The sequence below is a fragment of the Panulirus ornatus genome, chromosome 1, assembly GCF_036320965.1.
Source record: "Panulirus ornatus isolate Po-2019 chromosome 1, ASM3632096v1, whole genome shotgun sequence".
NCBI classification, from domain to species: Eukaryota; Metazoa; Arthropoda; class Malacostraca; order Decapoda; family Palinuridae; genus Panulirus; species Panulirus ornatus.
In genome coordinates, this window is record NC_092224.1 from 68,315,411 (window position 1) to 68,333,494 (window position 18,084).

General features: G+C 41.8%; 1 protein-coding gene across 7 annotated transcripts in view; it reads left to right on the top strand.

Moving 5' to 3' along the window:
* Positions 1–16,881, top strand: part of LOC139749349 (uncharacterized) — a 113,195-nt gene extending 96,314 nt beyond the window's left edge. For 5 of the 7 annotated variants that reach the window (XM_071663115.1, XM_071663124.1, XM_071663133.1 and 2 more), the window contains 2 exons: positions 3,557–3,651; positions 16,333–16,557. In XM_071663115.1, the coding sequence (XP_071519216.1) occupies positions 3,557–3,651; positions 16,333–16,542 (305 nt within the window). In that variant the 3' untranslated portion in view covers positions 16,543–16,557. Of the gene's footprint in view, positions 1–3,556; positions 3,652–16,332 lie in introns of all 7 variants that reach the window. The other 2 variants (XR_011712951.1, XM_071663095.1) reach the window with 2 other exon arrangements.
* The last annotated feature ends 1,203 nt before the right edge of the window (positions 16,882–18,084 follow it).

Here is an 18,084-nt window from a genome sequence, read left to right on the forward strand (position 1 = left end):
GATTACGTGTTAATTGACAGGCGTGCGAAAGAGAGACTTTTGGATGTTAATGTGCTGAGAGGTGCAACTGGAGGGATGTCTGATCATTATCTTGTGGAGGCTAAGGTGAAGATTTGTATGGGTTTTCAGAAAAGAAGAGTGAATGTTGGGGTGAAGAGGGTGGTCAGAGTAAGTGAGCTTGGGAAGGAGACCTGTGTGAGGAAGTACCAGGAGAGACTGAGTACAGAATGGAAAAAGGTGAGAACAATGGAAGTAAGGGGAGTGGGGGAGGAATGGGATGTATTTAGGGAATCAGTGATGGATTGCACAAAAGATGCTTGTGGCATGAGAAGAGTGGGAGGTGGGTTGATTAGAAAGGGTAGTGAGTGGTGGGATGAAGAAGTAAGAGTATTAGTGAAAGAGAAGAGAGAGGCATTTGGACGATTTTTGCAGGGAAAAAATGCAATTGAGTGGGAGATGTATAAAAGAAAGAGACAGGAGGTCAAGAGAAAGGTGCAAGAGGTGAAAAAAAGGGCAAATGAGAGTTGGGGTGAGAGAGCATCATTAAATTTTAGGGAGAATAAAAAGATGTTCTGGAAGGAGGTAAATAAAGTGCGTAAGACAAGGGAGCAAATGAGAACTTCAGTGAAGGGTGCAAATGGGGAGGTGATAACAAGTAGTGGTGATGTGAGAAGGAGATGGAGTGAGTATTTTGAAGGTTTGTTGAATGTGTTTGATGATAGAGTGGCAGATATAGGGTGTTTTGGTCAAGGTGGTGTGCAAAGTGAGAGGGTTAGGGAAAATGATTTGGTAAACAGAGAAGAGGTAGTGAAAGCTTTGCGGAAGATGAAAGCCGGCAAGGCAGCAGGTTTGGATGGTATTGCAGTGGAATTTATTAAAAAAGGGGGTGACTGTATTGTTGACTGGTTGGTAAGGTTATTTAATGTATGTATGACTCATGGTGAGGTGCCTGAGGATTGGCGGAATGCATGCATAGTGCCATTGTACAAAGGCAAAGGGGATAAGAGTGAGTGCTCAAATTACTGAGGTATAAGTTTGTTGAGTATTCCTGGTAAATTATATGGGAGGGTATTGATTGAGAGGGTGAAGGCATGTACAGAGCATCAGATTGGGGAAGAGCAGTGTGGTTTCAGAAGTGGTAGAGGATGTGTGGATCAGGTGTTTGCTTTGAAGAATGTATGTGAGAAATACTTAGAAAAGCAAATGGATTTGTATGTAGCATTTATGGATCTGGAGAAGGCATATGATAGAGTTGATAGAGATGCTCTGTGGAAGGTATTAAGAATATATGGTGTGGGAGGAAAGTTGTTAGCAGTGAAAAGTTTTTATCGAGGATGTAAGGCATGTGTACGTGTAGGAAGAGAGGAAAGTGATTGGTTCTCAGTGAATGTAGGTTTGCGGCAGGGGTGTGTGATGTCTCCATGGTTGTTTAATTTGTTTATGGATGGGGTTGTTAGGGAGGTAAATGCAAGAGTATTGGAAAGAGGGGCAAGTATGAAGTCTGTTGGTGATGAGAGAGCTTGGGAAGTGAATCAGTTGTTGTTCGCTGATGATACAGCGCTGGTGGCTGATTCATGTGAGAAACTGCAGAAGCTGGTGACTGAGTTTGGTAAAGTGTGTAGAAGAAGAAAGTTAAGAGTAAATGTGAATAAGAGCAAGGTTATTAGGTACAGTAGGGTTGAGGGTCAAGTCAATTGGGAGGTGAGTTTGAATGGAGAAAAACTGGAGGAAGTGAAGTGTTTTAGATACCTGGGAGTGGATCTGGCAGCGGATGGAACCATGGAAGCGGAAGTGGATCATAGGGTGGGGGAGGGGGCGAAAATTCTTGGGGCCTTGAAGAATGTGTGGAAGTCGAGAACATTATCTCGGAAAGCGAAAATGGGTATGTTTGAAGGAATAGTGGTTCCAACAATGTTGTATGGTTGCGAGGCGTGGGCTATGGATAGATTTGTGTGCAGGAGGATGGATGTGCTGCAAATGAGATGTTTGAGGACAATGTGTGGTGTGAGGTGGTTTGATCGAGTGAGTAACGTAAGGGTAAGAGAGATGTGTGGAAATAAAAAGAGCGTGGTTGAGAGAGCAGAAGAGGGTGTTTTGAAGTGGTTTGGGCACATGGAGAGAATGAGTGAGGAAAGATTGACCAAGAGGATATATGTGTCGGAGGTGGAGGGAACAAGGAGAAGAGGGAGACCAAATTGGAGGTGGAAAGATGGAGTGAAAAAGATTTTGTATGATCGGGGCCTGAACATGCAGGAGGGTGAAAGGAGGGCAAGGAATAGAGTGAATTGGAGCGATGTGGTATACCGGGGTTGACGTGCTGTCAGTGGATTGAATCAAGGCATGTGAAATGTCTGGGGTAAACCATGGAAAGCTGTGTAGGTATGTATATTTGCGTGTGTGGACGTATGTATATACATGTGTATGGGGGGGGTTGGGCCATTTCTTTCGTCTGTTTCCTTGCGCTACCTCGCAAACGCGGGAGACAGCGACAAAGTATAATACAAATAAAAAAAAAATAATTATATTATACCTAGTTTAAAAGAATACGTCCCACGTATTCCCTGCGTGTCGTAGAAGGCGACTAAAAGGGAAGGGAGCGGGGGGCTGGAAATCCTCCCCTCTCATTTTTTTTTTTTTCCAAAAGAAGGAACAGAGAAGAGGGCCAGGTGAGGATATTCCCTCAAAGGCCCAGTCCTCTGTTCTTAACGCTACCTCGCTATTGCGGGAAATAGCGAATAGTATGAAAAAAAAAAAAAAAAATTAAGTTTCAATGTGTGTGTGTGTAAACTACAAATTCTGTTGTATGTGAATATTGAGAAATATGTAGCAGAGAGATAATGGAGCTGAAGAGTTTGTGATTGATAATTTAGGATATAGAACCTCTTGTTATGAAAATCATGTTTGCACAATAAGAATGTTGATTGAAAAATGATAAGAGAAAACTTCAAATGTTTTGGTTCATTTAAAGAAAAATTTCTCCTCCAGTGCTATTCATGGTCTGTAATGCAATTTCTTTGAATAAGTATAATCCTATAATTTTTCTATCTGTTTCTTTTGTTCTTAACCCTTTCATATGCCACACACATGTAGGTTTCCTATTATGGTTTAGTTCCCTTCATTCTCCTTACTTCCTCTTTTAATGGTAGCAAAATGTAACTGCACCTTACCTTTTGAGGCAAAACCAACTTGCATAGTTCCTTTGCTTATGTTTTAACATTAGTGCAGGCTGGAGATACAGAACAACAGAAGTGTTTGAGGAAAATTCTTCATGAACTACTATGTTTTACATTTTGGAATAAAGTTGATTTGATACGATTAGATAAAAGTATTGTTAGTAATGTTCGTTGATAACAGGGTTTAAGTCATAGTTGTAGAAGAGATGTGAAAATATAAATCTGTTGAGTTTTCACCACCAGCTATAGCTTCTTGTAGATATAAACACTAAGTATTACATGTATTTTTCATCAAATATGCTTTTTAGTTACCTTAGATATATACTTCTCTTATTTGCTTTTGAACCTTGTGTATAAACCTTCTTAAATCTTAATATCATCAGAGTATACGTGGGTCGATGAAGACTATTTAGATGAACTGTGTGACCCTGGTGGAAGCGACTTTGATTCAAACTCCTCTGCCCTCATTCCTCAACAGGTAAAGTATATCAGTATGCATTGAAGTTGATTTTAACATAGGTATGTTACTACAGCACTGGAAAGGAGCTCAACATCGTAAGTATACAATTGAACTATTTTTTTTAGTAAGTAACATGTAGATAGCCCATTTCACATCCAATATCATGTAACTAATCTTGTTTCAAGCCAAAACCACATGGCTGGAAATGTCTTAGGGCTCTTTCAGTAGTTAGTGGGGACATTTGGCTCTATGGAAAGTGCAATAACACTTATAATGTCAATCAGTAGGAGGAAATTAGAAGTGTTCAAGGTTAGGCTAGAAAAACTTACCAAGTCTAACCTTGGAGGGAGGCAGACAGTTTTGATAGAAGCTGCCATTAGGATGCTTGATAAGTCAAATTTAGATTTTTAGTTTGACTTTGAAGGATTTTTGTTGTTAAGAAGGGAGGCTTAGAGAATGGCTGAGGGATGAAACAGTTGGGATCTCTCCTATGGTGTAGCGGTTGGCATTCATGATTGTGATGCATTCGTGGACCACCCAGGGTCGAGCGCATAGGTTCGAATCCTGGTTGCAGCAATCATCCCAGATGTTCATCCACCCCTTGGGGATGGTTAATAAAATGGGTACCTGGCTCAGGCTAGTGTATAGAATCCCTCCCCTCCTTATATTTTAACTTTGTAAAAGGGGAAACAGAAGAAGGAGTCACGTGGGGAGTGCTCATCCTCCTCGAAGGCTCAGTTTGGGGTGTCTAAATTTCTGTGGATGTAACCAAGATGAGAAAAAAGGTGAGATAGGTAGTATGTTTGAGGAAAGGAACCTGAATGTTTTGGCTCTGAGTATAACAAAGCTCAAGCGTAAAGGGGAAGAGTGGTTTGGGAATGTTTTGGGAGTAAAGTCAGTGGTTGGTAAGAGGACAAGAGCAAGGGAAGGAGTAGCACCACTCCTGAAACAGGAGTGGTGGGAGTATATGATAGAGTGTAAGAAAGTAAACTCTAGATTGATATGGGTAAAACTGAAAGTGGATGGAGAGAGTTGGGTGATTACTGATGCCTATGCACCTGGGCATGAGAAGAAAGATCATGAGAGGCAAGTGTTTTGGGAGCAGCTGAGTGGGTGTGTTATTACTTTTGATGCTTGAGACCGGATTATAGTGATGGGTGATTTGAATGCAAAGGTGAGTAATGTGGCAGTTGAGGGAATAATTGGTATACATGGGGTTTTCAGTGTTGTAAATGGAAATGGTGAAGAGCGTGTAGATTTATGTGCTGAAAAAGGACTGGTGATTGGGAATACCTGGTTTAAAAAGAGAGATGTACTTAAGTATACGTATGTAAGTAGGAGAGATGGCCAGAGAGCGTTATTGGATTACGTGTTAATTGATAGGCGCACAAAAGAGACTTTTGGATGTTAATGTGCTTAGAGGTGCAACTGGAGGGATGTCTGATCATTATCTTGTGGAGGCGAAGGTGAAGATTTGTAGTGGTTTTCAGAAAAGAAGAGAGAATGTTGGGGTGAAGAGAGTGGTGAGAGTAAGTGAGCTTGGGAAGGAGACTTGTGTGAGGAAGTACCAGGAGAGACTGAGTACAGAATGGAAAAAGGTAAGAACAAAGGACATAAGGGGAGTGGGGGAAGAATGGGATGTATTTAGGGAAGCAGTGATGGCTTGTGCAAAAGATGCTTGTGGCATGAGAAGCATGGGAGGTGGGCAGATTAGAAAGAGTAGCGAGTGGTGGGATGAAGAAATAAGATTATTAGTGAAAGAGAAGAGAGTGGCATTTGGACAATTTTTGCAGAGAAATAGTGCATATGAGTGGGAGATGTATAAAAGAAAGAGGCAGGAGGTCAAGAGAAAGGTGCAAGAGGTAAAAAAGAGGGCAAATGAGAGTTGGAGTGAGAGAGTATCATTAGATTTTAGGGAGAATAAAAAGATGTTTGGGAAGGAGGTAAAAAACGTGCATAAGACGAGGGATCAAATGGGAACTTTGGTGAAGGGGGCTAATGGGGAGGTGATAACAAGTAGTGGTGATGGAGTGAGTATTTTGAAGGTTTGTTGAATCTTTTAGATGATAGAGTGGCAGATATATGGTGTTTTGGACGAGGTAGTGTGTGAAGTGAGAGTGTTAGGGAGAATGATTTGGTAAACAGAGAAGAGGTATAGCAGTGGAGTTTATTAAAAAAGGGGGTGAATGTGTTGTTGACTGGTTGGTAAGGATAGTTAATGTATGTATGACTCATGGTGAGGAGCCTGAGGATTGCCGGAATGCATGCATAGTTCCATTGTACAGAGGCAAAGGGGATAAAAGTGAGTGCTCAAGTTTGTTGAGTATTCCTGGGAAATTATATGGGAGGGTATTGATTGAGAGGGTGAAGGCATGTACAGACCATCAGACTGAGGAAGAGCAGTGTGGTTTCAGAAGTGGTAGAGGATGTGTGGATCAGGTGTTTGCTTTGAAGAATGTATGTAAAAATACTTAGAAAAGCAAATGCATTTGTTGTGGCATTCATGGATCTGGAAAAGGCACATGATAGAGTTGATAGAGATGCTCTGTGTCGATTTTAGGTTTAGAAAATCACTCCAACTCATTCGAGTATTTTATCAAAAAAACTTTGTTCGACTCCCAGAACACTCTCCAGCACCATAGGTCCGTACCTGTGTCGATTTTAGGTTCAGAAAAGCACTCCAACCTAATCAAATATTTTATCTCAACTTTCTAATCCCAGGATGGCCTCAAGCACCACAGGTCCCTACCTGTGTCGATTTTAGGTTTAGTAAAGCACTCCAGCTCATTCGAGTATTTTATCTCAACAAATTTTTTCGACTGCCAAGAGGCCCTCCAGCACCACAGGTCCGTACCTGTGTCAATTTTAGGTTCAGAAAAGCACTCCGACCTAGTCGAGTATTTTATCTCAACAACTTCGTTCTACTCTAAGGATGGCCTCAAGCACCACAGGTCCATACCTGTGTCGATTTTGGGTTCAGAAAAGCACTCCGACTCATTTTAATATTATATCTCATCAACTTCGTTCGACTCTCAGAACACCCTCCAGCACCACAGGTCCATACCTATGTCGATTTTAGGTTCAGAAAAGCAGTCCAACCCATTCAAGTATTTTAACAACTTCTTTCAACTCCCAAGATGCCCTCCAGCACCACAGGTCCGTAACCTGTGTCGATTTTAGGTTAAGAAAATCACTCCGACTCATTTGAGTATTTTATCTAAAAAAAATTTGTTCGACTCCCAGAACACCCTCCAGAGCCACATGTCTCTACCTGTGTCGATTTTAGGTTCAGAAAAGCACTCGGACCTAATCAAGTATTTTATCTCAACTTCTTTCGACTCATAGGATGGCCTCATGCACCACAGGTCCGTACCTGTGTTGATTTTAGGTTCAGAAAATCACTCCAACTCATTCGAGTATTTTATTAAAGAAACTTCATTCGACTCCCAGAACACCCTCCAGCACCACAGGTTCGTACCTGTGTTGATTTTAGGTTCAGAAAAGCCCTCCGAATCATTTGAGTATTCTATCTCAACTTCGTTCCACTCCCAAGACGCCCTCCAGCACCACAGGTCCATACCTGTGTCGATTTTAGGTTCAGAAAAGTAGTCCGATCCATTCGAGTGTTTTATCTCAACAACTTCGTTCGACTCCCAAGATGCCCTCCAGCACCACAGCTCCGTACCTGTGTTGACTTCAGGTTCCGAAAAGCGCTCTGACTAATTCTTATATTTTATCTTATCAACCTCTTTCGACTCCCAGAACGCTCTCAAGCACCACAGGTCTGTACATGTGTCGATTTTAGGTATAGAAAAGCCGTGATTGAATCGAGTATTTTATATCAACAACTTCATTCGACTCCAAGAATGCCTTGAAGCAACACAGGTCCATGCCTGTGTCGATTTTAGGTTTAGAAAAGCACTCAGACCTAATCGAGTATTTTATATCAACAACTTCTTTCGACTTCCAGGATGGTCTCAAGCAATACAGGTCCATACCTGTGTTGATTTTAGGTTCAGAAAATCACTCTAACTCATTCGAGTATTTTATCTAAAAAACTTCGTTCGACTCCCAGAACACCCTCCAGCACCACAGGTCCGTACCTGTGTTGTTCGTAGGTTCATAAAAGCACTCTGACCTAATTGAATATTTTATCTCAACAACTTCTTTCTACTCCCAGGATGGCTTCAAGCACGACAGGTCCGTACCTGTGTCGATTTTGGGTTCAGAAACGCACTCCGACTCATTTGAATATTATATCATCAACTTCGTTTGACTCCCAGAACCCCCTGAAGCACCACAGGTCCGTACCTGTGTCGATTTTAGTTTCAGAAAATCACTCCAACTCATTCGAGTATTTTATCTAAAAAACCTCGTTCGACTCCTAGAACACCCTCCAGTACCACAGGTCCGTACCTGTGTCGATTTTAGGTTCAGAAAAGCACTCCGACCTAATTGAATATTTTATCTCAACTTCTTTCTACTCCTAGGATGGCCTCAAGCACCGCAAGTCCGTACCTGTGTCGATTTTACGTTCAGAAAAGCACTCCAACCTAACCGAATATTTTATCTCAACAACTTCTTTCTACTCCCAGGATTGCCTCAAGCACCACAGATCCGTACCTGTGTCGATTTTGGGATCAGAAAAGCACTCCGACTCATTGGAATATTATATCTCATCATCTTCGTTTGACTCCCAGAACGCCCTGAAACACCACAGGTCCATACCTGTGTCAATTTTAGGTTCAGAAAATCACTCCAACTCATTCGAGTATTTTATCTAAAAAACTTTGACTCCCGGAACACCCTCCAGCACCACAGGTCCGTACCTGTGTCAATTTTAGGTTCAGGAAATCACTCCAACTCCTTCGAGTATTTTATCTAAAAAACTTCGTTTGACTCCCAGAACACCCTCCAGCACCACAGGTCCGTACCTGTGTCGATTTTGGGTTCAGAAAGCACTCCGACTCATTCGAATATTATATCTCAACTTCGTTTGTCTCTCAGAACGCCCTGAAGCACCACAGGTCCGTACCTGTGTTGATTTTAGGGTAAGAAAATCACTCCAACTCATTTGAGTATTTATCTAAAAAACTTCGTTCGACTCCCAGAACACACTCCAGCACCACAGGTCCATACCTGTGTCGATTGTAGGTTCAGAAAAGTAGTCCAATCCATTCGAGTGTTTTATCTCAACAGCTTCGTTCAACTCCCAAGATGCCCTCCAGCGTGGTACCACAGGTCCGTACCTGTGTTGACTTCAGGTTCCAAAAAGCGCTCTGACTAATTCTTATATTTTATCTTAACAACTTCTTTCGACTCCCAGAACGCTCTCAAGCACCACAGGTCCGTACATGTGTCAATTTTAGGTATAGAAAAGCGCCGTGATTGAATCGAGTATTTTATATCAACAACTTCATTCGACTCCAAGAATGCCTTGAAGCAACACAGGTCTGTACCTCTGTCGATTTTAGGTTTAGAAAAGCACTCAGACCTAATCGAGTATTTTATATCGACAACTTCTTTCGACATCCAGGATGGTCTCAAGCAATACAGGTGTCGATTTTAGGTTCAGAAAATCACTCCAACTCATTCGAGTATTTTATCTAAAAAACTTCGTTCAACTCCCAGAACACCCTCCAGCACCACAGGTCCGTACCTGTGTCGTTCTTAGGTTTATAAAAGCACTCTGACCTAATCGAATATTTTATCTCAACAACTTCTTTCTACTCCTAGGATGGCTTCAAGCACGACAGGTCCATACCTGTGTCGATTTTGGGTTCAGAAACGCACTCCAACTCATTTGAATATTATATCTCATCAACTTCGTTTGACTCCCAGAACCCCCTGAAGCACCACAGGTCAGCACCTGTGTCGATTTTAGTTTCAGAAAATCACTCCAACTCATTCGAGTATTATATCTAAAAAAAACCTCGTTCGACTCCTAGAATATCCTCCAGTACCACAGGTCCGTACCTGTGTCGATTTTAGGTTCAGAAAAGCACTCCGACCTAATCGGATATTTTATCTCAACTTCTTTCTACTCCCAGGATGGCCTAAAGCACCACAGGTCCGTACCTGTGTCAATTTTGGGTTCAGAAAAGCACTCCGACTCATTCGAATATTATATCTCATCAACTTCGTTTGACTCCCAGAATGCTCTGAAGCACCACAGGTCCGTACCTGTGTCGATTGTAGGTTCAGAAACTCACTCCAACTCATTCGAGTATTTTATATAAAAAACTTCGTTCAACTCCCAGAACACCCTCCAGCACCACAGGTCCATACCTGTGTCTATTTCAGGTTCAGAAAAACACTCCGACCTAATCGAGTATTTTATCTCAACAACTTTCTACTCCCAGGATGGCCTCAAGCACCACAGGTCCGTACCTGTGTCGATTTTGGGTTCAGAAAGCACTCTGACTCATTTGAGTATTTTATCTCATTAACTTCGTTTGACTCCCAGAACGCCCTGAAGCACCACAGGTCTGTACCTGTGTCGATTTTAGGTTCAGAAAATCACTCCAACTCATTCAAGTATTTTATCTAAAAAATGTCTTTCGACTTCCAGAACACCCTCCAGCACCACAAGTCCGTACCTGTGTCGATTTCAGGTTCAGAAAAGCACTCCGACCTAATTGAGTACTTTATCTCAACAGCTTCTTTCTACTCCCAGGATGGCCTCAAGTACCACGGGTCCGTACCTGTGTTGATTTTGGGTTCAGAAAGCACTCCGACTCATTCAAATATTATATCTCATCAACTTCGTTTAACTCCCAGAACGCCCTGAAGCACCACAGGTCCATACCTGTGTCGATTTTAGTTTCAGAAAATTACTCCAACTCATTCGAGTATTTTATATAAAAAACTTCGTTCAACTCCCAGAACACCCTCCAGCACCACAGGTCCATACCTGTGTCTATTTCAGGTTCAGAAAAACACTCCGACCTAATCGAGTATTTTATCTCAACAACTTTCTACTCCCAGGATGGCCTCAAGCACCACAGGTCCGTACCTGTGTCGATTTTGGGTTCAGAAAGCACTCTGACTCATTTGAGTATTTTATCTCATTAATTTCGTTTGACTCCCAGAACGCCCTGAAGCACCACAGGTCTGTACCTGTGTCGATTTTAGGTTCAGAAAATCACTCCAACTCATTCAAGTATTTTATCTAAAAAATGTCTTTCGACTTCCAGAACACCCTCCAGCACCACAAGTCCGTACCTGTGTCGATTTCAGGTTCAGAAAAGCACTCCGACCTAATTGAGTACTTTATCTCAACAGCTTCTTTCTACTCCCAGGATGGCCTCAAGTACCACGGGTCCGTACCTGTGTCGATTTTGGGTTCAGAAAGCACTCCGACTCATTCAAATATTATATCTCATCAACTTCGTTTAACTCCCAGAACGCCCTGAAGCACCACAGGTCCATACCTGTGTCGATTTTAGTTTCAGAAAATTACTCCAACTCATTCGAGTATTTTATCTAAAAAACCTCGTTCGACTCCTAGAACACCCTCTAGTACCACAGATCCATACCTGTGTTGATTTTAGGTTCAGAAAAGCACTCAGACCTAATCGAATATTTTATCTCAACTTCTTTCTACTCCCAGGATGGCCTAAAGCACCACAGGTCCGTACCTGTGTCAATTTTGGGTTCAGAAAAGCACTCCGACTCACTCGAATATTATATCTCATCAACTTCGTTTGACTCCCAGAAAGCTCTGAAGCACCACAGGTCCGTACCTGTGTCAATTGTAGGTTCAGAAACTCACTCCAACTCATTCGAGTATTTTATATAAAAAACTTCGTTCAACTCCCAGAACACCCTCCAGACCACAGGTCCATACCTGTGTCTATTTCAGGTTCAGAAAAACACTCCGACCTAATCGAGTATTTTATCTCAACAACTTCTTTGTACTCCCAGGATGGCCTCAAGCACCACAGGTCCGTACCTGTGTCTATTTTGGGTTCAGAAAGCTCTCCGACTCATTCGAATATTTTATCTCATCAACTTCGTTTGACTCCCAGAACGCCCTGAAGCACCACAGGTCCGTACCTGTGTCGATTTTAGGTTCAGAAAATCACTCCAACTCACTCAAGTATTTTATCTACAAAAATGTCTTTCGACTTCCAGAACACCCTCCAGCACCACAGGTCCGTACCTGTGTCGATTTCAGGTTCAGAAAAGCACTCCGACCTAATTGAGTACTTTATCTCAACAGCTTCTTTCTACTCCCAGGATGGCCTCAAGTACCACAGGTTCGTATGTGTGTCGATTTTGGGTTCAGAAAGCACTCCGACTCATTCGAATATTATATCTCATTAACTTCGTTTGACTCCCAGAACGCCCTGAAGCACCACAGGTCCATACCTGTGTCGATTTTAGTTTCAGAAAATCACTCCAACTCATTCGAGTATTTTATTTAAAAAAACTTCGTTCGACTCCCAGAACACCCTCCAGCACCACAGGTCCGTACCTGTGTCGATTTTAGGTTCAGAAAAGCACTCCGACCTAATTGAGTATTTTATCTCAACAACTTCTTTCTACTCCCAGGATGGCCTCAAGCACCTCAGGTCCGTACCTGTGTCAATTTTGGGTTCAGAAAAGCACTCCAACTCATTTGAATGTTATATCTTATCAACTTCGTTTGACTCCCAGAACGCCCTGAAGTACCACAGGTCCGTACCTGTGCCAGTTTTAGGTTAAGAAAATCACTCCAACTCATTTGAGTATTTTATCTAAAAAAAACTTCGTTCAACTCCCAGAACACCCTCCAGCACCACAGGTCCGTACCTGTGTTGATTTTAGGTTCAGAAAAGCACTCTGACCTAATCGAGTATTTTATCTCAACAACTTCTTTCTACTCCCAGGATGGCCTGAAGCACCACAGGTCCGTACCTGTGTTGATTTTGGGTTCAGAAAATCACTCCGACTCATTTGAATATTATATCATCAACTTCATTTGACTCTCAGAATGCCCAGGAGCACCACAGGTCCGTACATGTGTCGATTTTAGGTTCAGAAAATCGCTCTAACTCATTCGAGTATTTTATCTAAAAAACTTCGTTCGACTCTCAGAACACCCCCCAGCAGCACAGGTCCGAACCTGTGTCTCTTTTAGGTTCAGAAAAGCACTCTGACCTAATCGAATATTTTATCACAACAACTTCTTTCTACTCCCAGGATGGCCTGAAGCACCACAGGTCCGTACCTGTGTCGATTTTGGGTTCAGAAACGCACTCCAACTTATTCAAATATTATATCTCATCAACTTTGTTTGACTCCCAGAACGCCCTGAAGCACCACAGGTCCGTACCTGTGTTGATTTTAGGTTCAGAAAAGCACTGCGACTCATTCGAGTATTTTATCTCAACAACTTCTTTCGACTTCCAAGACACCCTCCATCACCACAGGTCCGTACCTGTGTCGATTTTAGGTTCAGAGAAGCAGTCTGACCCATTCGGGTATTTTATCTCAACAACTTCGTTCGATTCCCAAGATGCCCTCTAGCACCACAGGTCCTTACCTGTTCTGACTTCAGGTTCAGAGAAGCACTCTGACTTATTCTAATATTTTATCTTAACAACTTCGTTCGACTTCCAGAACGGTCTCAAGCACCACAGGTCCGTACCTGTGTGGATTTTAGGTACAGAAAAGCGCCCCGATTGAATCGAGTATTTTATCTCAACAACTTCATTCGACTCCAAGAATGCCTTGAAGCAACACAGGTCCATACCTGTGTCAATTTTAGGTTCAGAAAATCACTCGGACCTAATCAAGTATTTTATATCAACAACTTCTTTAGACTCCCAGGATGGCTTCAAGCACCACAGGTCCGCACCTGTGTCGATTTTAGGTTCAGAAAATCACTCCAACTCATTCAAGTATTTTATCTAAAAAACTTCGTTCGACTCCCAGAACACCCTCCAGTAGCACAGGTCCGTACCTGTGTTGATTTTAGGTTCAGAAAAGCGCTCTGAACTAATCAAGTATCTTATCTCAACAACTTCTTTCTACTCCCAGGATGGCCTCAAGCACCACAGGTCCATACCTGTGTCCATTTTAGGTCCAGAAAAGCGCTCCGATTCATTTGAATATTTTATCTCATCAACTTCGTTTGACTCCCAGAAGGCCCTCAAGCACCACAGGTCCGTACCTGTGTCGATTTTAGTTTCAGAAAATCACTCCAACTCATTCGAGTATTTTATCTCAAGAACTTTGCTCAACTCCCAGAACACGCTCCAGCACCACAGGTCCGTAACTGTGTCGATTTTAGGTTCAGAAAAGCACTCTGACTTATTTGAGTATTTTAACAACTTTGTTCGACTCCCAAGACGCCCTCCAGCACCACAGGTCTGTACCTGTGTTGAGTTTAGGTTCAGAAAAGCACTCCGACTAATTCTAATATTTTATCTGAAAAGCTTCGTTCAACTCCCAGAACGCCCTCAAGCACCACAGGTCTGTACTTGTGTCGATTTTAGGTTCAGGAAAGCGCTCCGACTCATTCGAGTGTTTCATCTCAATAACTTTGTTTGTGCCCCAGGATGGTGTCAAGCACCACAGTTCCATACCTGTATCAATTTTAGGATCAGAAAAGCATTTCTACCCAGTTGAGTATTTTATCTCAACAACTTTGTTTGACTTCCAGAACACCCTGAAACAACATAGGTCCATCCGTACTTCTGTCGATTTTAGGTTCAGAAAAGCGCTCTGACCTAATCGAGTATTTTATCTCAAGAAATTCATTCGACCTCCAGGTTGGCCTCAAGCACCACAGGTCCGTACCTGTGTCAATTTTAGGTTCAGAAAAGCATTCTGACCCAATCGAGTATTTTATCTCAACAACTTCATTCAACTCCCAGAATGCCCTCAAGCACCACAGGTCCGTACCTGTGTCGGTTTTAGGTTCCGAAAAGCCCTGCGACCTAATTGAGTATTTTCTAGCAACAACTTCTTTCAACTTCCAAGTTGCCCTCCAGCACCACAGGTCTGTACCTGTGTCGATTTTAGGTTCAGAAAAACACTCTGACTCATTTGTGTCAATTCTAGGTCCAGAAAAGCGCCCCAACCTAATCGGGTATTTTATCTCAACAACTTCATTTGACTCCCAGGACACCCTCAAGCACCTTGTTGTGGGTAGGGGGCTGTGGTTTTGGTACATGATGTACAACAGCTAGAGACCAGGTGTGAATATGCATGACCTTTGTTCCCAGTGCTGCCTTATGAATGCAGGAAACAGTGAACAAGTATGAAAAGAATATAGAGAAGACATAAGCAGAATATTAAAATGATCCATAGAAAGCTTCCTTTTGGTGCTGATACACTAGTTAACCTCTTACATACTGGTTATGAGGTCACTTGAGAGATGCATTATGCCAAGGGAATGGAAAAGGGCAAACATCATATGTAATGTAAGAAAGAAGGCTTTGAACTACATACCTATCTGAGTGTTGTCTGTAAGGTTCTAGAAATATTAGAAAGCAAGTAGAAGACCTTCTGTAGAGGAGATATAACTTTGTGAGATATAGCATAGTTTTAGGGAAAAGAGGTCATACGTAACAAACCTCTTTAAACCTATAGACTTCTATGAGAGATTGAGCTCTGCCTTAGACAAAATGAAGGCCGGATGGATTGTTTATATTTAGACTGGCAGAAAGCATTTGACACTTTATTACAGGAGAGGCTTGATTATGGAGCCGAATCACCAAGCAAGAATCAGAAAGAAGCTCTTTCAGTGAGTTGAAGATTATTTCAGTGGAAGGGAACAGGGGATGCATATCAGAGAAGCCTTCTCGAAATGGGTCATGGTGACCAGTGGAGTGCCACATTCTTCCCTTTTGGAGTCATTGCTCTTCTTGATTTAAGAGATATACCTGAGGGTATGGACTTCTACCTGAATATGTTAGCAGATGATGCAAAAGTCATGATGGTAGTGTAAAGTGATGAGGATTGCATGGGGACCAAAATAGGCTCCAAATTTGTTTTCATACAAGGTTGATGAAATTCAGCCCAAGCAAATGTAAAGTATTGTGGATGGGACAGGGTAAAAGAAGGCCTCAATATGATTGTTATCTAGGAGGAAGTAAACTTCAGGAGAATAGTTGAGGAGACAAACTGTGTAATGGCAGGTATTGGAATAGTTTTCAAATATATTTGCTTCTCAAGAATAGTCAGTACATCTAAAAAAAAGGCTCAAATAGGACTATGATAGAGAAGGTTCAATGGAGGGCAACAAAAATGTTACCAGAATTGAGAAAGTTGAGTTATGGGGAAATGCTAGAGACTTTAGATTTGCTCACCTCAGAAGAGAGAAGGGTGACCAAATCATATCCTTTAAGGTTTAAAAACATGTCGATGATGTGGACAGTGAACAGTTCTTTAAGAGATGTAGTGATAGAGCAATCAGAGGACCTAACATGAAGTCAGACAAACAACTTGTTAAATATGTAAAGAAGTACTTTTATAGTATATGAGTGGTGGATGAATGGAGTAAAATAACTGAGGACATGGTAATGTATGCAGAATACATATATTTAAAAAGTTGTATGAAAATAGAGGATATTCGAGAGATGGGGCCTCACAAGGGTATAAATACCCTTTCCATAGAGTACAAATGAGTAATTACAGAGGGCCAAAGAAAACTGTGTATATCTATTATTGTTAGAAATAGCATTTACTTTTCCATTTTTTCTCCAGAGGAATCGAGAAGATTTAGAACAAGGTGAGAATCAAAATTCGTCTGGGTTGCCATCAACTAGAGTGTTATCCTCCACCACTTCAGAGGAAAGTGTACCCTCTTCAGCAAGTTCACCAAGTGATAATTCTCTCGAGAATTCTCTTCCACAGCCTGCAGAAGTAACTCATTCCAATAAGGTGCAGATACTGTTTTACAAATATTGTTCATAAAGACATTTCATAAAAACCACATGGTTAACAGCCTAAGACAATGAAGTTTGAAGTTTCAATATTCTTGAAATGTATATGTCTTTCTGTATTATATAGAGCTTTCATGATGCAATACCATCACACTCCATGAGCTTGGCACCATTTCCAAAGATTAAACAACTGAGGCACTTTCCTTGTAGATACTCCAACATTCTGTCATTCCATCTTATTTTTGGTCTCATCTTTCATTTATTTCTAATCACCAAAAATATTCTCTTATTCATTTTCTCCTTTTCTGCTGTTTCCACTCGTGCAGTTATCCAGCAGTTTGATATTTTTTCGTAATCACTTGTACCACTTTATTCTTCCATTTTTTACTCTGTAACACAGTACTTCAAAATTCAGCATCTTTTGTTTTCCTTCTCCCTTTTTTGTTCCGTCTTCTCAGGTTAAAGAACTCATTTCAACTGTTGTATTTTCCTGGCCACCCTTTTATTACATTTCACTAGCATAACATATAGGTTCCATCGCTTTTCATGGGTTCTATCTCTGATACCCATTCCCTTCAGGAACTCCCTCAAGGGTGTAGCAACAGCAAAGGTCTTCATAACTGGTGAACTCCAGTGCTGCTTCTAAGCCTTTGGTGCCTCACCCTGAACAGGCCACTGGCAGAGGGCAACTCTTGCATAGTGTTTGCAGAGGCTCCTAATTAATTTTCCTTCTGACTACGTCTACCTAATGTTCCAGCCTAAGTAATGAAAGGTTAAGGGATGTGTGGAAATAAAAAGAGCATGGTTGAGAGAGCATAAGGGGTGTGTTGAAGTGGTTTGAACAAGTGGAAAGAATGAGTGAAGAAAGGTTGACAAAGAAGGTATATGTGTTGGAAGTGGAGGGAACAAGAAGAAGCAGGAGACCAAATTGGAGATGGAAGGATGGAGTGAGAAAAATTTTGAGTGATTGGGGCATGAAGATGCAGGAGGGTGAAACTCATGCATGGAATAGAGTGCATTGGCATGATGTGGTATACTGGGTTCAACATACTGTCAATGGACTTATCCAGGCTCGTAAAATGTCGGGGATAAACCATGGAAAGGTGTATGGGGCCTGGGTGTTGATAGGGAGCCATGGTTTCAGTGCATTACACATGATAGCTAAATAATGTGTGAGCAGGTATGACCTTTCCTTGTCTATTTCCTGGCAGTACCTCATTGATGCAGGATGTGGGGTAGGAAAAGGGCATGTATATGATAGCTTTTTTCTTTACCTTTGTGCTGTTTCCTTTGGGGCATTGGGAATGGGTGAAGGCAAGCAAGTATGAATATGTATACTTGCTTGCCTTCATCCATTCCTGGCACAACCTTGGCCCACAGGAAACAGCCTTGCTACCCCTTGCTTTAAGCAAGGTAGCACCAGGAAAACAGACAAAAAAAGGCCACATTCATTCACACTCAGTCTCTAGCTGTCATGTGTAATGGAGAAAAATTGGAGGAAGTGAAGTGTTTTAGATATCTGGGAGTGGACTTAATAGTGGGTGGAACCATGGAAGCAAAAGTGAGTCACAGG